At 38.7% G+C, this 15,562-nt stretch overlaps 1 protein-coding gene across 5 annotated transcripts in view; it reads right to left on the bottom strand.

The window, feature by feature from the left end:
* Positions 1-519: 519 nt before the first annotated feature.
* URI1 (URI1 prefoldin like chaperone) overlaps positions 520-15,562 on the bottom strand; it is a 61,747-nt gene continuing 46,704 nt past the window's right edge. For 4 of the 5 annotated variants that reach the window (XM_073307796.1, XM_073307797.1, XM_073307799.1 and 1 more), the window contains 5 exons: positions 10,826-11,006; positions 8,069-8,330; positions 6,532-6,674; positions 4,075-4,333; positions 520-1,329 (listed from right to left, as the gene is read on the bottom strand). In XM_073307796.1, the coding sequence (XP_073163897.1) occupies positions 1,144-1,329; positions 4,075-4,333; positions 6,532-6,674; positions 8,069-8,330; positions 10,826-11,006 (1,031 nt within the window). In that variant the 3' untranslated portion in view covers positions 520-1,143. The remainder of the gene's footprint in view (positions 1,330-4,074; positions 4,334-6,531; positions 6,675-8,068; positions 8,331-10,825; positions 11,007-15,562) is intronic. The other variant, XM_073307798.1, reaches the window with a different exon arrangement.

Here is a 15,562-nt window from a genome sequence, read left to right as displayed (position 1 = left end):
TTCTGGGAGTAGTGTTAGGAGACTTGCTGTCCAAATGAGATGGCCAAGGCCTGGAAAGCCAGATGCTGGTGGGAACAAGAACTGTGCAGGGGGGTAGAAGGAATGTCACCTGGGTAACCACATGGTTAAATCCACAGAACCCTGGGCCAGAGACCAATCATGTCTATCTGCTGCTTCAAGACATTTTGCCTCAGTTCTCAGCGCCTTAGTCCTGTTAAGTTTTGAAATAAAATTGCAGCAATCAAGACATTTAGCAGCCACCCTCTCTGGGTATTTCCATGACAATTAAAATATTATCTGAATATATAAAAACTGGGGATTCTGTAACCATAGTCTGGGTCTATGCTCCTCTCCCTATGTGCATGTAATTGCCACTGAAATTAATGGGTGTTTGCTACACAAAGGGGAAGAGAACAGACTGTGTGTCTATGCAATAGTGAGGAGTTTCAAAGAAGAAACTCTTTCCACATTTTCAGTTCTTAATAAATCAACAAAAAAAACAAAAACAAAAGTCACAGCTTTGTTTTTACTTGAAAAGTTTAATTTTACAAAATACCATTTTCCATGAAAGAAACTTCCCTTCAGTGTACATGAACACAGCATTCTGTTTTAGAGATCTGTACAGTAAGATATCAGAGAGGTTCAACAGAAGGAAAAAAACCTGAATTTTAGCAGGTACCTACAACAATGTGGATACAAGAGTGTCTTAAAATGCTAAAGCAAGTAATGAAATATAATTGTTGAATCAATTTGAAATTTGAAAAGTTTCTTTAAAACTGTCCAGATGGTAAGTAGGACATCACAGCTGGTACAAAACTGCCTGTATATTTAGGTTTAAACATAAAACCAATGGCATATGAAGAGAAATCTTTGAAAAATAATTCCAAGTGCTGTTATCATAAGGCAAACATATACAAAGGTGCTGACCACATACAGGGAAATTGACAAAATAAACTGAATATTGAAGTGTTCAAACATTTTTTTTTTAAATATCACCAATAGAGGTCTATTAAGATAAACAATGCCAAATTAACATAAGATACCTTTTTACTAACTAGGCGTAATGCACATAGTTTTACATAATCTCAACAAATGTGAAACTAAGCGTTAATATTCAAACTTTCAATGTGTAGGCAGCAGGGCCTAGTTTGTCTGTTGCATTCTGGCAGCTTTGAATTTTGAAATCCTCTTTGTAGTTTCTTCTGATGCCTCAGACAGAACTTCCTCTGATTTTCGCTCCGGAATGGTAGGCAGGACAGGGTGAGCAATGCTTGGGTGTAGTATTAAGGGAGACAAAGGCTCTTTTTCTATAACAGTTCCAGAAAAAGCCTACAAGAGAAAAGAAAACTCAGAATGAGCTAATAAAATGCAGATGTGAAGCTCTGCCCATAAGGTCATTACCCTATATTAGCCTTATTAGGATAGTTATTTTTTTTTTAATCAAAAGTAAAGAAATATCTTTAAATCAATGGTAGTTCCTTGAATAAGTAACCAAATTGTAATTAACCTCAAAATATAGCTTGTTCAAAGAAATCTGAATGAAAGATAGTGTTTTAAAAGTACTACTTAATCACATTCCTAACTGCATAAATGATCTGAAAAAATTGCTTCCCACTGATACATGTTCAAGAAAATAAAATAGATGATGCAACAGGCAATTTCATCTTGGATAACAAATGGGAAAAATTTGCAGATTTTAGGTCTGTCAGCATTTCCCCTCATACGTCATATTTTCATGGCTTAATATCTTGGCCTTTTCTAATTACATCAAGATGGCACCTAGAATACAAGTTTACCTATATTTTGTTGGTTTTCATTTTTTCTTTCTTACCAAAAATGATCAAAAATTGGTCAAGGCAGTTTAAACTTAAGAGAGCAACAAATGATTTCAAATTCTTTTCTTCCTTTATAAATTCCAACTAAAACCATATGTGCTTAGTATTTTAAAATTACAATTTCCAATATAGCTTTTTTGCTACATAAAGAAAAAACAAACAGCCAGGATAGTTACAATTTGAAAAGCAGCTAGTAAAAAACTCTTTTTCATAAATGCTTTTAGTATCAGCCATGGGCTTACAGTATGCATAACACTCTGCTTATGCAATATAAAATACAACATTTTCAAAAAGTCACAATATTATGTGCCAAAAATTAAAAATGGTTCAGGGCATTTCAGAAAAAAGGTACACTAATTTACACCCAAGATTTTATCATTATATTGGGCGGGAGGGAATAGATACCAGATTTATTAAATCTGCTCTTTTAAGAGAGTTACTCAGTTGCCAAGGAAAACTCAGCAAAACAAAATAGTCACTCTTCTTGCAGGACCTGCAAAAAAGTAAATGTTTTTTGTGCTGTACTCCAACAGCTAAACTAAGCCCAAAGCTGTGCCTGTTTTGCTGATTTGTTCAACAACACCAGTGTCATTTTTATAAAAAGGTAAATAAAATGCAGCCATTGATGTTCTGCTGCATTAGGAAAAAAGAAAAAAAATCAGCACATGGCAAATGTTGCCAGAAAAATAATATACCTCAAATAACCATAAAAACAACTGAAAGCAAAACAACAATTTTTTTTTTAAAAGTGAACGTCCCTTTCATTCTGACTGGAGCATTTTGCTCTGTGTGATATAATTACATAAAAAATACAGAGATACTATAGATACATGCCCTATTCAGAGAATGGATTGATATAGGAATGATTTGTTATGGTTTTACAGTGACCAAAACTGTACTAGATGGTCAACATACAGAAGATACAGTCTCAGCCCCAAAAAGGTTTCAGAGTAACAGCCATGTTAGTCTGTATTCGCAAAAAGAAAAGGAGTACTTGTGGCACCTTAGAGACTAACCAATTTATTTGAGCATGAGCTTTCGTGAGCTACAGCTCACTTCATCGGATGCATCCGATGAAGTGAGCTGTAGCTCACGAAAGCTCATGCTCAAATAAATTGGTTAGTCTCTAAGGTGCCACAAGTACTCCTTTTCTTTTAGCCCCAAAAAGGTTACCATCTATAGGGCTAACCCTGCAAAAGAATCCATGTCAGCAGATCCTTACGTCCCGACTGAATATCTTTAAAGTCAATGGGACTCCATGCAGGCATAAGGGCTGCCACATGGATCCCTCAGCAGCATTAGGGTCTAAACAAATATAACGAGTGGATAGAAAGAAAAACAAAAGGGGCATGAGGGTTACAACAACAGGACCATGTGGCTGTTTACAGAGTAAAGCATGCAATAGGTCTTCTGTGAATCTACTTTTTCTTAAAAATAACTATGTTTCCAGAAGAAACCATTTCCCTTTGATGATGCCTTCTGTCCACAGAACTTCTGAAAATTCAATGTAACCTAACTTTTAAAAAATTGCTGTAATTTTCCATAACAAAAACAGAGGTAAAATATTAATCCCATGCATAGCATAGCAGCAGCCACATCTCATTTCTGAACATTTTCAATGGTTTTCGCAGCACATGCACCAGTGACGTACAATCTCTTTCATTTATGATAAGAAATTACCCAAGACTTTCCAAAGTCTTGGAAATATATTTGGTTCAGCTCTTCGATGGCATCTTGCCTGAAAGAGCAGGTTCTTCTTAAAGGCCGGAATGCCAAAAGTTGTGCTCTATGTCCGCTGGACAACCTCCTCTCTCCTCCTGTCATGGGACTCCGTAAACACTCTGAGGAGCCCAATGACACCATTTATTTTAAAATATAAAATAAGCCCTGGAGGTTCTCCATAATTGATGTGTTAACACATTAGGAGCCTACAGTATACACGAAATCGCCTTCCCTCCCTCAGATTAGCAATTAGTGCTCAGTGGAAGGGATACTGTCTATTGCTACACAAAAGTGGCAAATAGTCAGCTCAGCTGGTTATCCCACAATGAGAGGAAAAGGATAAGTGCAGGGAGAAGAACGGTTCTCCTGGCAATCTCTCCCCAAAGATGAGAGAGGTAGGGAGAGCTGGAAAATTAGTTAAAAAGAAATTAAACAAACTGATGGTAGAGGCAACTACACTATCCAACATTTTCCTTTTTATCCATGACAACAATCAATAATTAATCAAAAAATGTACCTCAAATGTCCCTGATAAGGTTGAAAGTTTTTTTGGAAGATGCTCCTGCCCCTCTTCCTCTTCCTCCTCCAAGATCCCTTCACTGTTGTCACTGTAAGTAGCTTCATCATAGCTAATACTCCTCAGAACTCCTCGTCTGTCATCAAACTCAGCAGCACTGCTCTCACTGGTATCACTACAAACACTATTCTCTCTGCTTCGAGACTTCAAAATTGATTTACGAGGGATATATTCTCCATTCACAACATCAACAAAGACTCTATAAAGGAAAATGTTAGCTTTAATAAACTAGTTCAGGATCAGATGACAAATTTACAGTTATCTCACTTTGTCTTTTGTACAAATTAATTACGATTTGCATTTCTGACTTTTCAACTGCTGTATTACAATACTGTACCTTTAAAAGATACAATAAAGCATTTTCTTTACTAATAAACATGGAGTAATTCTGCAAGCCAAACACTGTCATGCCTCTATTAAAGGATTAGCTGGTATACTCCCCTTTTTGAAGAATGTGTATAGCTCTTAGACACTTGACAGAACAGCTTGATTTGCAAAATGTAAAGAAACATTATAGTCACAAGATGATTTTGAGGGTTTAATTTCTAGAAACCAAACAGAATGTTGTGATAACAGAAGGTTTTCTAGTGTGAAATCATTTTCAGATGTAGAATATAAAAACAAGTGCTTGAAACATTTACTCGCATAGGACAAGGAAGTTTTCCCAGGCAAATGCCATAATTTTCTTCAGCATCTACACTTTCACTAAAAATAAAATAAGTTTTTAGTTCATAGGGTTCTGAAGAAACCTTCCAAACATGAACAGTGTGAACTGTCAGAGAGTCCTCTTCCTGAGTCTAGAGATACTGTTCCCATCCCTCTGTTGCTGCTCATAGCTTTCCCAAACTGTAATGATAATTGACTAGCATCAGTTAATTTCCACTGCTGCTCTTAGAAACCCTATGGGTAGCTATAAAACCAAAGAGAATCAGGACAATTTAGTACTGGTGCAGCTTGCCAGAGGAAGAGGTAGGTACTAGAACTATTCACTGGGGAGGAGAATTCAAAAACAGGTGAGGTACCTTAGGAGACACCTCAACAATACTACCTCACAGCAGCTGGGGGATCTGGGAAAAAGTAGTCAGCGATGGGGTTTAATAGTGCAGCACTGAAATCAATTAAAGCTTTGCCACTGACTTAAGTGGGAGCAGAAGCAGGATCACAGAGAAAAAAAGTACAACAGCTCCCTTTCAGCAGCTCGAAAGTGGGATTTTTTTGTTTGTTTCTCAAGGGTTTCACATTTTCTACTCACTTATTAGCCTAAGACTACAAAACATACCAATCCTTATCAGGGTTCAAAGACAGCACCATGAATCCCTAAACCTTCTCTTGTCCCAGCAGTTGTACAGCTGTGGGGGTGGGCTGGACTTTTCACCTAGATGTTGCCTCTGAACAGATTTTCAAAGGTATTTAGGCATATGAAGATGTAGAAAGGTGCCAAGAAGGTACCTAGAGGCTTTTGAAAATTCTAACTCTCACTGATTGCAATAGATCTAGGTGCTTTTGAAAACCCAACAGGTGCCTGTCTACATCTTTAGACACCTAAATACCTTTAAAAATCTGGCCCCGTCTCGATCTTACTTTTGTCCTTTGTGCAGTCCTTTAGCTATCAGAATTCTGGTCAATTTTTCTTGCCCTTTGAAGGAGGGGGAGGAGTGAATGGATAGGGAGTGAACAGAGAAAGTCTGTTCTGTGAGCAGATGGGGAAGAGAAAGACTGGAATTAAAAGTCGGAAAAGGAGAAAAAGAGAGATTTTGTAGGGAGAGAAGAAATGAGAAAGAGAATATACCAGAGAGGAGGTAAAGCACATGCTGAAAGGAACATGCTCAGCTGGAGGGAGAGTAAGAAAACAGGAAGGAGACAATAACAACTCAGACAGATATGTCAAGGGAAAGAAACAATGGAGTGAAGCTAGAAAGAGAAAGAAGGCATAATGTGATGGACATGATCAGTTATATTTAAAAAATATTTAACAGGAAGTTGGATTGACAATATGTTTAATTAAACAATTTGCAATGAGCCATTTCATTCCTTTAAGTTGCAGAAGATATGGCACGAAGCAGTGGGATAAATTTTAAAAGCACCGCTAAAAGGAATTATGATCGGCTCTTAGTTTGAGAAAATGTAACTCTCAGCAAAGCAGCATGCAATAGCTATGAAGTTTGGCAGTTTAAACGTGTGACAACCATGCAGGAGACACAAAAGTGTTCATTTCTTAAGATGTACACCCAGTCCCAAATGCTTCTTTTGGGAGACACTGGGCAGCTCCATTTTGGGGTAAAATTTCAAAGTTGCTGCAGGATGCTTCAAAAAGGATACACTTGAACATAAAAGAAGGCTTTACTTTTCAAGCGTGCTATGGGAAAAGCAGGGCAGCCATCACTATACATTACATACCGGTAAATGTCTGCTGGTGTTTTGATGTTAGGCAGTTCTGGAGCCAAGTGTCCATTGCCATTGCTATTCTTCCTTTTACGTTTGGCCTCTTCTTTCTTTTCACTAAATTTCAAAGTAGTATTTTTTCCTGTGTTTATTCTTACCTGAAAATGAAAACACAAATTGGTCTAAAGTATAAAAATGAAGCAATCACGAGGTCATGGATCAAGTCAGTTCATGAATTCTTCATATCCAAGCAGCTGGGGGGCTACAGCTAAACAACAAAATGTACTGACAGTGACATTCTCAGTACTCACTGTCTCAATATTATGAGCAAAATTCATGTGCATTAGCACTTAGTGTCAAGAAATAGCTTCTTGCACCAGGATTGGGTAAGCATAAACAACCTGATTATACATCAAACCATACATCCTAAATTATTAACTCCATTAACCATTAAGAGCTTAGTTTCCCCTGAATGCAATGTTTCTCTTGAATATAAAAGGCATTTTTAAAACACTTGGACCAGGGAGGCTACCTTTTAGAAATATATGACAGTGTGTAAACTTTAATATTACTTTTTTGTATCATTTTTGAGAATTCATGTCTGAATTGGAAGATTTCAAAACACAGAGCAGCAAAAGAAACCTTCTGAAATAAAGAGCCAAATTAAACTTTGTCTATAGTCAAGGTCCCAAATACAAGACATGCCATGGCACGCTCCTTGTCAAGGTTTCACATGAATGTTTGACACAACATGTTGAATTCTGCGACGGCTTTTACATTTTACAATACTGCATGTCTAAAATAAATATAAAATGCATTTTCAGAAAAAAAAATTGATTCTAGGGCTGTAAGTAGCTCAAACAGTTAGAATTCTCCTGTAGTAACATTTTAGATGTGCTATTAGGAGTACAATCTATGGTTAGAGTCCAATGACAGATAAACTGGTAGCTACTATTGTTTCTGTCACATGAGAAAATCCTAGATATTAAAGATGTAAAAGACCTATTAGGACATCTAGTGCACTCCCACCCCCAACCCCACCAAAGCAGTATATCTGTTAGTGTTTTGTCCATTACTTTTTAATCTCCCAAGGGATGGGATCTTCCACCATTTCCCTTGAGACATTGTTCCCAATTTTAATGTAGACAGATTTCTGACTTATTTCTTCATGAGTCCTCATTTCACACTGGCTTTAGCGTTTAACGTCAGCTCTGGCAGGCTGGATGACTCCCTCAACAATATATCACTGCTGCCTCTTCCTTTGACTATAGGAGTTGCTCTAGATAATACATCACTCACTCTCCCCAGAGGATAAGGATGCAGCTTTCGTTGTGGTCCCTGCCTCTTTGAACCTAGTAAACAAGGAACTGACTTCAGCTCTGAACTCTGACACCATCTTACCCATGTGAGGTAGGTCCTTTTTTTGACTCATTAAAGCAATCGTATACTTTGTTGTCTGGCGCTATGGGGTACGCTATTTTAAATAAAGCATGTAGTATACAGACTATCTACATTATATGGAAATAAATACATTAAAAGTAATAGTACAAACCCTTTTAGGTTCAACAGTATGAGAGAAAAATATAGTTGGTACAAAATGATCAACTGCTAAATCATCTTCATCATCACTGTGATAATGACTTGGGCCATTAACTTGACCACTGAACAATTCTGAATTTGTTACTGCTTTCTGTACATTGTCCTGAGTAGTAGAGTCTTCCACTCTGTGTACCACATTCAGATCTGTCTTATCTTCTTTCTCCTCTTCAGAGGAGGTTGTATCTTCTCCATTTGCCTCAGTTGTATCAGGTGTCCTATAAAATGCAAAAAAATACTGAAGGAAAGAAAACTAATCAATGCATATCATAACCTAACAAGATAACTTACAGAACAACACACAAAGCCACTGAATAATTTCCTTTACTTATGAGATGAGATTTTCTGGCAGAGGTTAGGGAAGAACAATATCACGCATGATATAATTCTTTTTTAAGGGCCAGACTGTGGAGCCCTTACTCATAATGGAACCACTTCAAAAACGAAATGCTTACCGATACAAACAAGAGAGCCACAATCTGGTCTTAAGTCATAATTTTTGCTTTAGGACCAAAACTGATCTAAGGATGGTCATTCAAAATTAAAAGAGTTGTTTACTGAGGAGTTGTCCACAACAGGTCAGAAATGCGAAAGGTCCAGCTATAATACTAGCTTACCCATCTTGTACACTTTGGGCCGGAATCTCTCTTGCAACCAAGCTCTAATCAGTGCAAGAGACAGATTAGGGTGTCAGGGAGCTGGTTACAGCTCCGTGATCAAGGGCCTTTCTGCAGTAGCCCCAAGGCCAGTGAAAGCAGCTATAGGGCTGCTCTAACTCACACCCTGGCACAGGGTCTCAAATGGCCCCTATGCCATTGGAGGATGGGAGTAGTGCAACTCTACTCTGCAATCCTCCAACCTCCTTTCCAAGTTGTGCCCTCTATGACGGGCATGGGAGGGAGGCAGTAGTCACAGGAGCTGCCTCTGCCATTGGGTAGTTTCCCTATGCCAGGAGAATGAGAGGATTCCTTCCTAGACATTTACAGGCAGATTCCAGCTCCTCTGTACCACTCAGGGGCTGGATTCCAGTAGAAAATCTGGCCCTTTATGTTCCAACCTTCTTCACTCTACCCTCATAATTAGAGTCCAATTCTTTTAGTTCTATCTATCTATCTGGGTGTTTATAGGCTCCATAACTGTATAATCCAAACACCTCACAAACGTTAATTAGTTTACTCTCACAATACACTTGAGGTAAGGAAGTTTTATTGTCCCCATTTCAATGATAGGGAACGGAGGTATACAGAAATTAAATACATCCCGATCACACAGAAAGTCTGTGTCAGTCAGGCTCTGTACAAAGAAAAGGAGTACTTGTGGCACCTTAGAGACTAACAAATTTATTTGAGCATAAGCTTTTGTGAGCTACAGTTCACTTCATCAGATGCATTCAGTGGAAAATACAGTGGGGAGATTTATATACACAGAGAACATGAAACAATGGGTGTTACCATACACACTGTAACGAGAGTGATCAGGTAAGGTGAGTTATTACCAGCAGGAGAGTGGGGGCGGGAGGCGGGGAACCTTTTGTAGTGATAATCAAGGTGGGCCATTTCCAGCAGTTGACAAGCATGTCTGAGGAAGGGGGGAGGGGAATAAACATGGGGAAATAGTTTTACTTTGTGTAATGACACATCCATTCCCAGTCTTTATTCAAGCCTAAGTTAATTGTATCCAGTTTGCAAATTAATTCCAATTCAGCCGTCTCTCGTTGGAGTCTGTTTTTGAAGTTTTTTTGTTGAAGAATTGCAACTTTTAGGTCTGTAATCGAGTGACCAAAGAGACTGAAGTGTTCTCCGACTGCTTTTTGAATGTTATAATTCTTGACGTCTGATCCTGAGAGAGCAACTTCACTTTTTAACTCCTGAAAGAGCAACTTACAATTCCTGAAAAAGCAATTTCCCTTTTTTTAACTCCTGGAAGAGCAACTTACAACTTAACCCTCTCTGGGCCAGAGGGAGAGACGCTAAGCCTCCCTCTGTATCACTCAGCCTACTACCACCACCAAGGGTTCATACACTAAATATAAAAATCCTTCCCAGAATCAGAGAGAGAAACACTAAGTTCTCCTCTTAAGGTCAGTTTTGCTACAGCTGAGAATGTATGTACCTAGGCTTTTTTGGTTTGAAGCGGAGTGGTCCACCTTGATTATCACTACAAAAGGTTCTCCCCCCGCCACTCTCCTGCTGGTAATAATTCACCTTACCTGATCACTCTCGTTACAGTGTGTATGGTAACACCCATTGTTTCATGTTCTCTGTGTATATAAATCTCTCCACCGTATTTTCCACTGAATGCATCCGATGAAGTGAGCTGTAGCTCCCAAAAGCTTATGCTCAAATACATTTGTTAGTCTCTAAGGTGCCACAAGTACTCCTTTATTTTGCGGATACAGACTAACATGGCTGCTACTCTGAGGCTCTGTACAGAGATCTTCCTTTATTATGAGCAGCTTATTTTAAGTTTCACATTGTATTTATTTTTGTGAATTTTAAGGTATTAAAAAGTATCCAGAGTTCTGAATGGATGTTTTTAGGATTTTCTCAGTTTATAATGGAAACAAAATCAACAACCATTCACTTTTAAACATGCAGTAATGCTCCTCAACCATCACTGATTTAAGTAAATCAACTGCAAAAAGCACCTATTTGTTCATACTAGTAAGGATTTTAATTACATCTTTCAGCCCAAACTTGCAACAGTAATATACCTGTCAAATTCACCCAGCATCTCTTCTCGTCTCTCAAGCTCTTCCAATCGGGCCCACAGTTCCTCCTCAGATTGGGAACAGCCCTTGGACTTTGTATCCATCCCATTTTCTTGAAAATGTACCTCAAAAACATCTGACACTTTTGGCTTTGAATGAGGCTTGTGAGCAGTTCTGCGTTTTCCTGTGCAAAATAAATAAATGGTATTTAGCCAAAACATTTTCCATTTCAAATTACTGCTGAATTGTTTAGGTAATACTGTCAGTGAACCAGAACATTGTCACAGGATAATGCTACGGCAAAACAGAAACACTGATACTTCTATTACAGTGGTTTGGTACCTCTCATTTGATTTAATCATTTCCTCTAGTGGTGCACTAGTGTGACAGTTGCTCACTGTGCCATTAATTGGGGAAACAAACCTTCTTTGTGCTTTGGCTCACTTGGGACCAACTATCTATACAAGTAGATGTTTTTTAAATTTATGAAGTACAGCAATGTTACCTGAAAATTAGAGATGATTTACAGGACAAAGTGGGAAATGTAGCAGGAGCCCATGGTATCTGCACATCCCTCTTCGCGAAAAACCTCTCACCTATGTCTGAGGACTTCAATAGCTCAGACACAGATGAGAGGTTTTTCGCAGGAGTGGTGGGTGAAATTCTGCGGCCTGCGTTGTGCAGGAGGTCAGACTAGATGATCATAATGGTTCCTTCTGACATAAATATCTATGAATCATGAATTCACTTCACCCAACAACAAAAAGCCATTTTTAGCTTTAAGATCTTAGTTTTCTTATAACAAAAATAAAACATTTAAAGCTTCAGAAGTGGCTAGAGAAATTTGCTCCTCAGTGAACAGCAGCCACAATCAGTCACTGTGGTCATTTAAATGTTTCATAATCTGTTCAAATGGTAAACACATTTGTTTCCAGACTCATAGACCTTAAGACCAGAAGGGACCATCATGATCATCTAGTCTGACCTCCTGCACATGGCAGGCCACAGAACCTCACCCAACCACTCCTGCAATAGGTCCATAGCCCCTGGCTGAGTTACTGAAGTCCTCAAAACTTGATTCAAAGATTTCAAGTTACAGAGAATCCACCATTTGCTCTAGTTAACACCAGCAAGGGACCCATGCGGCAGAGAAAGGTGAAAAAATCCCAGGGTCTCTGCCAATCTGCCCTGGAAGAAAAGTCCTTCCTGACCTCATATATGGTGATCAGTTATACCCTGAGCATGTGGGTGAGACCCACCAGCCAGACATCTAGGCAAGAATTCTCTGTAGTAACTCAGAGCTTTCCCATCTAGCATCCTATTTCTAGCCATTAGAGAGATTTGCTCAATACCAGACATGGATGGGCCATATGCCTTTGTCAGCAATTTCATCATACCATCCCCTCCATAAACTTAGGATTTTTTAAACAAGTGAGGGATTTTTGCTCCCACTACACCTCTTGGAAGACTATTCCAGAACTTCATTCTTTTGATGGTCAGAAACCTTCATCTAATTTCAAGCCTAAACTTGTTGATGGCCAGTTTATATCCCTTTGTTCTTGTGTCAACATTGGCGCTTAACTTAAATAACTCCTCTCCCTCCCTGGTATTCATCCCTCTCATGTATTTATAGAGAGCAATCATCTCTCCCCTCAGCCTTTGTTTTGTTAGGCTAAACAAGCCAAACTCCTTAAGTCTCCCCTCGTAGGACAGGTTCTCCATTCCTCTGATCCTCTTAGCAGCCCTTCTCTGCACCCACTCCAGTGTGAATTCATCTTTCTTAAAGATGGGAGACCTGAACTGCACACAGTATTCCAGATGAGGTCTGACCAGTGACATGTACATTGGTAATAAAAATTCCGTATTGCAACTGAAAATACCTTGCCTAATGCATCCTAGGATTGTCGTAGCCTTTTTCAGGGTTGCATCACATTAGTGGCCCATAGTCATCCTGTGATTGACCAATATACCTAGGTCTGTCTCCTCCTCTGCTGCTTCCAACTGTTAAATCCCCAGCTTATAGCAACCACTCTTGTTGTTAGTCCCACTTTGCACTATTAAATTTCACCCTATTTCTATTATTCCAGTTTTTAAGATTGTCCAAACCTTCTTATATGATGTTCTAGTCCTCCTCCATATTGGCAGTACCTCCCAATTTTAGGTCATCCACAATTTTTTTCAGTGCACTCCCACTTTCTGTGCCTAGGTCATTATTGAAAAAGTTAAATAAAATTGGTCCTAAGACTGATCCTTGAGGAACTCCAATAGTAACCTCCCTCCAACCTGACAGTTCACCTTTCTGTATGACCCACTTTAGTCTCCGCTTTGATCAGTTCCTTACCCACCTTTCAATTCTTGTATTAATCCCCATCTCCTCCAATTTAACTAAATTTCCCATGTGGAACTGTATCAACTGTTTTACTGAAATCCAGACAGAATATATCTACTGCACTTTTGTCTAGAAAATCAGTTATCTTCTCAAAGAAAGAGATCAGGTAGGGTTGCCATGATCTACCTTTTCTAAAACGATGTTGTATTTCATACTAATTACTGTTTAGCTCCATGTCTTTACACTCTCCTTCAAAATTTGTTCCAAGACCTTGCATACAACTGAGGTCAAACTAACAGGCCTGTAGTTTCCCAGATCACTTTTTTCCTTTCTTAAATATAGGTACTATATTTGAAATTCTCCAGTCATAGGGTACAGGCTTTGAGTTTATGGATTCATTAAAAATCCTTGCTACTGGGATCACAATTTCATGTGCCAGTTCCTTTAATATTCTTGGAGGAAGATTACCTGGGCACCCTGTTTTGGTCCCTGTGACAGAGTGCAGGGAGAGAGTAGGTGAACCTGCTCTTTGGTCACTTAGATGCTAATTAGTGCCCCAGAAGCTGATTGGGGGTAATTAGCTAATCAGGCTGATGGGCTAAGAACTCAATTGGCCCAATCAGCCCAGGGATGATAAAAGAGGCACAGGAAGGAAGTGCAGAGGGGAGACAGGGAGGAACAGGGCTAGTGGAATCTAGTCATATAGAGGCCTCAGATAGGGAGACCTCTGTTCCCCTCAAGTCCTGCTGAGAGGGCCTAAAGCTCAGCAAATATTGTAAATACGTGGAAGCGCAGGAGACTGTGGTGATATTGGTGAAGGGAAACTGAAATAAAGTTTCACTGAGAACACACCCATGCAGAGTCCATGCGGTTTCTGGAGGGAAGAGGATGGGGTGGAGTTAGGCCCCTGTTACAGTCCCATTAAGCTCTCAGAGTTTGGCTTCCACCCTGAATGTGGTAATTTCTACTTCCATAGCCGCATTCCCATCAGCCACCTTGCCAGTGCCCCTATGCTCTTCATTAAAAACTGAGACAAGTATTCATTTAGGTGCTGGATATCTAGATTATCTTTATTTCCACTCCATCCTCTGTGTTTAGTGGTCTCTCTTCTTTTTTCCTTGTTTTCTTTTTATTTATACGGCCAACGAATTTTTTTTACTTTTGGTTTTAATTTCCTTTGCAAGGTCCAGCTCTGTTTGGCTTTTGGCAATTCTCACTTTATTCTTACACTTCCACACCTCAAAGAGGTAGCTTTTCATGCTGATCCACCCCTTCTTCCTTTCCTCGTGGGCTTTCTGCTTTCTCTTAATAACCTGTTTGAGATGCTTGTTCATCCAGTATTGGCTGCAACTGTTCCTTATGAGTTTTTTCCCCTTGCTCAGGATGCAGGCTCCAGATACTTTAAGTCAAAGTTGCAGAAACTAATTCCAAACCTCCTTCACATTCTGATCCTTGAGTTCCTCGGTCCAGTCAACTTCCCTAACTAATTCCCTTAATTTTGTTTTAAGTTTACCAGCGAAAATCAAGGACTCTAGTTGCAGTGAACATATCTTACTATTTGTTTGGATAGTGCCTTGCACATTATGAGCAGTATCATAGCAAAAACGATCCCAGTGCCTCAGTTCCCTATCAGTGGATATGAGGATTGCATTTCCTTTCTTCTACCCTTTGTCTGGTCTTACGTATTGAGATTGTAAACTTTCCAGGACAAGGTCAGTCTCTTACTAGGTGTTTGTAAGAACCTAGCACAGTGGAGCTGTGGCCTCTAGATGATACTGCAATGGAAATATAATCAAGAGTAAAAAAAAAAAATAATTAAAAAAAAAAAAGATAAACTCCTTTTTTAATGGAAAATCCAAAAGCTTTAAAGCATTTGAGAGCAGTCACAGAAACTTGCTGAGAGCCTCCCTCTTCATGAGTTTATTCTTGAAGCCACTTTTAAAGCATTAAGAACTTTTTTGGTTAAAAGGTATCGCTGCTCAAATGTGGTAGTTCGTATTTTAGCAACTAGATATCAAAGTCTCAGAAGCAACTATATAAAACAAATTCAAAATAGTGCCTGAAAGTAGCATGTTAGGATGTTAGCCAAAGCTCTTTTAAGTGGACAACACTATACAGCATACCATTAACAAAAGGCTGAATTCAATTTTTACCGAGACTTAAATATAAAACTGTGGTAAGCTATCAAGCAATCTGAATGGCTTACACAGATTTCATTTGATATAATAGAAGATGACAAAATTAACAAATAAATATTGCTTTTTGTAAATAAAATTTGAAAGGACTGTTTTCCAATATATTTCAATTTCATTTTTAGGTTTTCCTCTTGATATTTGATTTGCTTATGTTACCCTTCAGTACCAACAACTTGGCTACTCAAAGATAATTCAAGATATCTTGAAAACTGGAGT

The sequence above is a fragment of the Lepidochelys kempii genome, chromosome 12, assembly GCF_965140265.1.
Source record: "Lepidochelys kempii isolate rLepKem1 chromosome 12, rLepKem1.hap2, whole genome shotgun sequence".
NCBI classification, from domain to species: domain Eukaryota; kingdom Metazoa; phylum Chordata; order Testudines; family Cheloniidae; genus Lepidochelys; species Lepidochelys kempii.
The sequence above is the reverse complement of the archived record's forward strand: the minus strand, read 5'-3'. Positions and strand labels throughout refer to the sequence as shown.